Source organism: Mandrillus leucophaeus, unplaced genomic scaffold (genome assembly GCF_000951045.1).
Source record: "Mandrillus leucophaeus isolate KB7577 unplaced genomic scaffold, Mleu.le_1.0 Scaffold889, whole genome shotgun sequence".
Lineage (NCBI taxonomy): Eukaryota > Metazoa > Chordata > Mammalia > Primates > Cercopithecidae > Mandrillus > Mandrillus leucophaeus.
The window spans coordinates 211,469-219,379 of NW_012109685.1; the positions used below are offsets into that span (position 1 = coordinate 211,469).

The 7,911-nt window shown below is 34.0% G+C and overlaps 1 protein-coding gene across 1 annotated transcript in view; it reads right to left on the reverse strand.

Moving 5' to 3' along the window:
- Positions 1 to 7,911, reverse strand: part of SMAP1 (small ArfGAP 1) — a 228,354-nt gene that overhangs the window by 100,977 nt on the left and 119,466 nt on the right. The window contains exon 3 of the mRNA XM_011969385.1: positions 3,916 to 4,001. Within this exon, the coding sequence (XP_011824775.1) occupies positions 3,916 to 4,001 (86 nt within the window). The remainder of the gene's footprint in view (positions 1 to 3,915; positions 4,002 to 7,911) is intronic.

A 7,911-nucleotide genomic window follows, 5' to 3' on the forward strand; every position in this document is an offset into this window, starting at 1 on the left:
AGCCTATAATTAACCACATCCCACATGAGAAATTACACTTTCACAGCAGCTTTTGCATAACTTTTGTAAATTGCAAAGCTTTTTAAAAAGTGACAAATCTTGTTAAGAATGCAATGAGGTCCCATATTATATGAGTTTAACTCAGTTTGGTTATACTTGCTCTAGGGATGAGACAACTATATTTATATCTATAAAAGTACAGAGATGTTAGGCTTTTCAAAGAGCAATGAGCTTTAGAAAGACAGATAGATGAAAGGAAAGACTGGAGGGAGGAACAGAGAAAGGCAAGCTGGTTTTCTTACCAGCCTCCCCCCACAAAACCTCTAAATTACAGTGTTTCAGAATTAAAACAATAAAAAGTGTTGTGTTATATTAACCAAGGTAATTTTTTTAAAGGCTACAGATTACATTAGATATGGGAACTAGTCTCACAGTCCAAGAATTGTCATCTTATACTCTTAATATAAGTAATCATCTAGCTGAAACATGTTAGACAAAGACCCTCCTTAAACAAGTCTGACAACCATATGAACAATAAAGATCAACATCTCACATAAATATGACCATAATTTGTAAAAAGGAGTAACATCTAGTGTGAAAAATTAAATAAGAATGCTTGAGGTAACAACAGCAAAAACAGTTAATCCAAAAGCCTAACATAAATCATACCAGGTAATGAAAAGTTGAAGTCTTCACCTAGATCTTACAAGCTAGCTGCAAAGAGTGCCAAATTATAATAACCCTATCTATTTTCAAAGGTAATCAAGACTTAAATGTGGCAGCACTGATTTTACTCAGACTACCATCATTAAATAATACTCAAGTGACCCGACATAGGAGGGAAAGTCTGGAGGCTTTAGCAAGTTTCTTCATAGCTCTTTGAGCATCTCATCCTTCCCACCCCACTCCTGACAAAGGAAATATTACACTCTATGTCACCGAGTTATTTTGAGAAATAAAAAAAAAAAAATGTACATAAAATGCCATCGTCAGGGCTTGGCATAGGGCAAACAAACCCTTATTAAGCAGCAAAGTTATTGCAGCTGTTGTTTCCAGTATTCTATCTTCACTGTGCCGAAGGTCAAGGAGTTACCAATACTAGACACTAATCAATTCACTATAAAAATCTCATCTTTCCTGAAATCTATAGATAAGGACCAAATATTTTAAAATACATCAGCCAAGAAAACAGAACCAACAAGGCATTATCTCATCAGCACTTTATCTCTCTAAGGTGCATCATAAAATTGGTGGTAATGAAGAAATAGCATTCCTACCAATCTGCACAAAATGGTGCATAGAATAGTTCAATAAGTGAAGATACCAATAAGATATATACTGTCCTTCCCTCAATATACTTCGTGATAATCTGAAAACAATATGGAATCAGTGTAATAAATTAAATAACTTGGAAGCTACTCTCATCCATAGGTAACACATAAAGGATGAAATAAAAATTTTCAAAAATCTCCAGTAATTTACCCTGTTATATCAAGGGACACCTAAAAAATCCAACCCAATCCAACCTCCCTACGCTGCCATGACACAAACTTTCAAAAAAGGAAGATTCTTCAATTTGAGGGGTCATATATATCAACTTGGGCTTGTGAGTGGGGGGCAAAAAAAGGAGGGATAAATTAATGTAACCAGCAAGCAGCTGGTAACAACCACCTACAGTGCTGATTTGTATGCTGGGCTGTTTTTCCTTCTACCATGCTTTATTCTTCAGGATTCAGCCGTAGGCTTTCATTTTTCAGAGAAGGAAAAGAATTCTCAAGATTCTCAATAAAATCTGCAAAATAAAGGACTGCTGCCCTAAGTAAACATAGCCTGACCAGCACTTCTTATCATCACCCACATGCTAAGTGATTCCTCAATCTGAATGTACTGCTCTCTTCTAGGGTCCAGACTCATGTTTCCAGCCACTGAATGGGGTAACTTCATATATATGTGTAACAGAAGCATCAATCTGCCCAAAGCAAGAAAGCATGGCTCATTATCTTTCATTTCTAACTCTTAATCCTCCTGCTGGTAACGAATTCCTTCTCTCAGTGAATAAGTTTTATGGTCAACCAAGTTAGAAATTTCAGGGTTACTTTAGTGACTCCCTCAGAACCAAAGCCAATCTTAACTTAGCTTTCCCAACTTCTTTCCAATCTTTCCAATTTAATCCTGCCCATTCCCAATGCCACTATCTAACTTAGATCGTCTCTGCTCATTTTGGGGCTATACAAGTATTTCACATGGTCTCTCTGCTTCTAGGCTCTCCTCCCACCTCCAACTATTCTTCCTTATGGTGGAAGTTAATGCTTCAAAACCCTTCATGTGTTTTTAAACACTTGGGCCAATGAAATGAGGTCTAAACTACTCTACATCATACTGAAAACCCTTCGCAATTTGGACTAAAATACCTTCCAAGTTTCTTCTGCCCTAAAAGGTCATGTTCTCTCATCTCTCCATACTTTTACTCACACAATTTTTTTATACCTGAAATCAACCTTCTACCATTAACCCTGCAAACTTTCTATAACAAAAACAGCCTTGGATATCAGATTGCTAAATTTGTGAGAAAGGAGTGGGGTGAGCAGAAACAGAAAAGGCCAAATACAAATTACTAACTTCTCAATTATAATTTAAAAGGTTTCTGTCCAAATGTGGAAATAAATATATAATGACCTACATCACCGTGTGAGAAAAGATATTTCTTCCACTGGCCACAAAATTGTTTTACTATACAAATAGGTACAATATAATTGATCTTTAATAAACTACATTTTATTGTCAAAGTCACAAATGTAACCTTCAAACGGAATCCAAGCACCTACAATTAATCAGATAATCTTATTTATAAAGCAACACCATTTTGATGAGCTGCTTTTTCAAACTATGAGTTATAAAAATCCTACAGAATTATGATTTTATATTTAACAAACATAAAAAACATTAAAATGTTTTCATGGGAAACTATTCTATCCACTCATAAAGGCAGATTATGTGGGAAACTAGTCTATCCACTCATAAAGGTGGACTCATAAAGCAAACATAGTTGCGCAACCTACAACAGAGTGTCAGTAGCGTAAATTACTCAGAATTTATACTATGTAGTTTGTCTTCTAAATGCCACAAGGCCTCACACAAATATAACTCCTATATAAAGGTAATCAAAGATTATATGGAAATGATTTCTAAAATACTCAGGATAGTTACAAATCAAGTCTCCAATAACAGTCTAAAATAATAAACAACATATACTTTCTAATCGAGAGATGGAGAACAGTCAAGAAGAATCAGTCTTAACATTTTACACTTAGTAACAGAGATGCCCCTCAACTTACAATGGGTTAGGCTCCAGTAAACCCATCCTAAGCTGAATGTATTTTAAGTCAAAAATGCATTTAATACACCTGACCTACCAAACATAGCCAATCCTAGCCTACATTAAATGTGCTCAGAACACTAACATTAGCCTACGGTTGAGCAAAATCATCTAACACAAAGCATATTTTTAATAAAGTATTGAATATCTCATGTAATTTATTGAATACTGTACTGAATGTGAAAACAGAATGGTTACACTAGTACTCAAAGTACAGTTTCTACCAAACGCATACTGCTTTCTCATCATCATGAAGTGGAAAAATTGTAAGTTAAATCATCATTGTGACTCAGGGGTCTCTAATTACTTCTAAATACCATATGTATCATATATTTTTATGTAATTATGTAATCTGTGTACCAAATTCCTACTAAAAACCTACTATATACAAAGCACAGCTCACAGCAAGTCAATATCTACCTTTAATGAACAATAGTGTGATAAAGTTCACATCTTCCTAAATACTAACGGATAAAATGTGAACTGTAAAAATGAGTTGATGTTTTTTAAACTCAAAACAAGTAAGTTTTAAAGGATACTGATCTGTCTGTGGTCTCCGAAAGTTCTCTGGAAGATTGGCTTCATAGAGTAGTCTTGCTTTAGTATTTCCCATATCTTGCATGCACTATAATAAAAAAAAGTATTCTCATTACTCACATGAACATTAAAAAGTGATTCCTGCACATACATACACATATACACATATACACAAATACCAAATAATTTATTATTTCCAATATATATTCTCCTTAGAAATATACTTTAAATCACAACTATGAAATTAATCACTCAAGTTAAAATAGAAGCATATTTTTAATCCTTCACATTTACCAACATATGTTAATCCATAGTCCATAATCTTCTAAATGTCTTTTTTTTGTGAAAACAGTACACTTACTACTTCCTAAAAGTGAATTCCCTGGTAGTTTGCAGGCAGTACTGCCATTTTTTTTTTAGTGCACCACTTGAACAATGCTCCCATTTCCAGGGCTGACAAGTTTTCTTTGTTTTGAGCTTTGAAATACCCTGGGATTCTACTTATTTACAATCAAGATCACAATGAAGTCCAGATAAAAGAGAAACAGACCTAGAACTCTGCAGAAATGTATTAATTTCTTTTGAGTTATTAATAATAATCCCTTTGAGGAGTTTCCCTACAAAACCCCACTAATAAATTGTGCCTAATGCCCAAACTTTACATATAAGTTCAGTTCATAGAACCTCCTCCCTAAAAATCTGTGAATTCCAATGGTAAGAACCATTACTCAGTAAGCACAAAACAATTTGATAATCATTTAAACCAGTTTAATTAAGTTTCAGTGTCATCTATGAGGAATGACTAACCAAACAGTACTTCCTTGAGATTCTTTTTAGAAACTAAGTATAAGATTTACGAACATTATAATATTATATTACATCATTTACATAGAACTTGAGTTTCTTAAAATGTTTTAACTGGTAGAGAGATCAGTTTTCTTAATTTCTTTTTCTTTCTGATTTCCCAGACACACACCCCTATGTCCTTGAGATGACAATCCAGATTTAACAGGTTACCTGACATCTGCCTTGAGTTGCAGCCCTCAAGTGTACACAGAACTATCTTTCTTCAAACAAAAAATATAGCGACTCTTCTCCCAAGAGTTTTAAAGTGCACTAAATTCCAATATACAATCACCTCTAGGTTATCTATTCTTCCTCACCTCAATGTAAGTATTCTCTCAGAGTAAACTACATTTCTAAGTCTTTCCTCTAGAGATAATGAGAAAGGGAAGTAATGGAGAGGGGAGAAAAATAGATAAAAAAGTGGGGAGGCTTTATCATTAAGCTCTAAGATGACATAGAAGGCAGAATAAACATAAGCTTCAAAATTGTGTAAAATAAAAAAATTAAAAAGGTAAACAGTATAAAGTCAGAGGGTTCTATGACATCACAGTGGTACCAGCATGAAGTTAGCATAAGAAGAGTTAATATGTAATTCTGTGTGTGGAGAGAGGAGCTGAGAAAGTATCAGTATAGCTCACCCTTCCTGAAAATCGAAAAAAAATGTTTTCCATCTCAAGCACTCAAAAGATGTTGCATCTTTGTGCTGTGATGGGAATTTGTAAACAGAAGATGATCAAGTTATATAATCATAAAAACATTAAACATTTGGAAAGAACTAGACCAAGTAAAAATGTCTCTTAGTCTGCAATGAAGCGAAAAGTAATTCAGATACAGTTCACTGAGACTGCAAAAGTAAGAAAATTTGAAAAGTTTCTATCAAGCAAGCAAGAATATACAGAAATTTTAACAGAAAAGTTAATAAGACTAAAAATACTATACTATATCTCATCAATCCTCATTTACATTTTTTCACATTTTAACATCTTTGAATTAGGAATGCATCTCACAATTGATGGTGTCTAATAATTGGTATTTTTTTCTTATTAGTCCATAAAGCAGATGTGCTTCTTACAATCAGCAGTATCTTTATTCAACGACTATGACTGTACACATTTATTTAATGTAGCTCATTAATATCTTAGGGGGAAAATAAAAAATAATTAGGAACAAGGCAGACATGTACATTACACCAAACTATTAAACATTGTTCTAGTGATGTTATCCCAAATAGATAGTAACACTAAAATCTAAAAGGTAGAGGTGATGTGAAATAATGAGTCATTTCTATAGGAGATCGCTGCCAAAAAGTGACTGGGTAAAGGTGCATGTATGGGTTTGTTAGTTGGGATTTGGGGAAACAAGAATTCAATGACATCACAGATGTACAGAGATCATTTGGTGACTATAAAAAAATACATTGGTAAGCTTAGTTTCTAGGTTTCCAAAAAGTAGACTAGAAAAGGGTGGAAGGTAGGGGAGCAGTGGAAGAACCAGTGAAAATGAAAGGTTGGGCAATTTGGAAATGAGAGGGCAGGGGAATAAAACAACAGGAGCTAATGTTTTTGGGAGGTGATAAAGAATATGGTGCAAACTAGCTGTCCTCAAGGACTCAAGGCCCTGAAGAGTAAACTGTGCCCAGTAACTAGCAGAAAAAAAAATAATTAAAATAGCATAATAGCTACAGTGACAAGCATTAGCCTCAACACTTTACCTATATTTGCAATTTTAAATTTCAAAACAACCATGAGATAGGCATTATTATCCTAATTTTACAAGAAAAGAAACAGAATCTGTAAAGATGTTAAGTAACAGGCCTAAGATTCTATCAGTCTCCATAATTCAACTCGCAATAGAACCAACATCACCCATTAATGATTTTTATATTTCAGGCTTCATCCAGTGGAACTGGGACTATGTGCTGCAGGGTTTACTAACAGCAGGCTCTTTGTTTTAGAGGTCTGGTTTTCATTTTACAGAGAGGAAACTGAGGCACAAAAAGGTTGTATGATTGTTCTACTGGGTAATATAATGCATCACTGAGATGGCTGAGACTAAGATCCAGTTCCTTCACTCCCAATCCATACCACCATGCAGCAGCTAGTCAAAATAAGTATCTAGGAAATTTTACAACATCACAGAAGATGCTATAAGTGTTACCTCTATTATTAAAACATCATTCCTGTTGTTAAAACATTATTCCTTTTCTTTTAGGTTCTCTCACCAAAAATGCTTCTACTTATTCTTTGGCAATTAATTATTCAGTTTTCCAAAGCCAAGTCAAGCAGACTGGCTGCAAAAAAAATGGGGAGTGTGGAGGGGATGACATATACTTTGTCTAAAAGAAAAACTAAGCTCTATTTTTTAAATTATTTTAAATTATGGGTAATAAATTAGCTATCTGAACCTCTACCATCCAGTTCCTATGAATCAAGCCAGATCCTAAGTACTATTTTAATACTTAGTACTTAACATCATTTTGAAACACTTACATTTTCTAAACTTGCTTTCACTTCTCCAATAGGAGGGATAATTGTAAGGCTATCAAATAAACCACTAAAAATTCAAAGATCTTAGTAATTTTGAAAATTCTTCGGCTTTAGAGAAGTCACATCATTCCCTGTCAGTATGTTTTTTCTCTTTATCTCACACTTCAAGTATGAAAAAAGAAAGGGGAGGACTCTGAATTACTTAAGTTAAAGTCTCTATTAAATTTATTTTTAAAATATTTTTAAGTAGACATTTATTTACTTGTTAAACTATACTTCATTTCAAAATGAAGATTTAAAAAACAAGTCAAGCATCCAGTGAGGAGAAAATGTATTGACATTCTTGACAAAGTAAGAAATGATTGTAAGACTCTGTTAAATACAAACTCAACATTCATGTTTAAGAAAAATATACTAATACACTGAGGAATAAGTGAACATGTACTTCATAGTTAAGATAAATGCCAGTAGACTGAACGTATTTTTATTTTTATTTGTTTTTTCTAAGACAGAGTCTCACTCTGTCACCCAGGCTTGAGTGCAGTGGCACAATCTTGGCTCACTGCAACCACCATCTCCTGGGTTCAAGTGATTCTCCTGCCTCAGCCTCCCAAGTAGCTGGGATTACAGATGTGTGCCACCATGCCCAGCTAATTTTTGTATTTT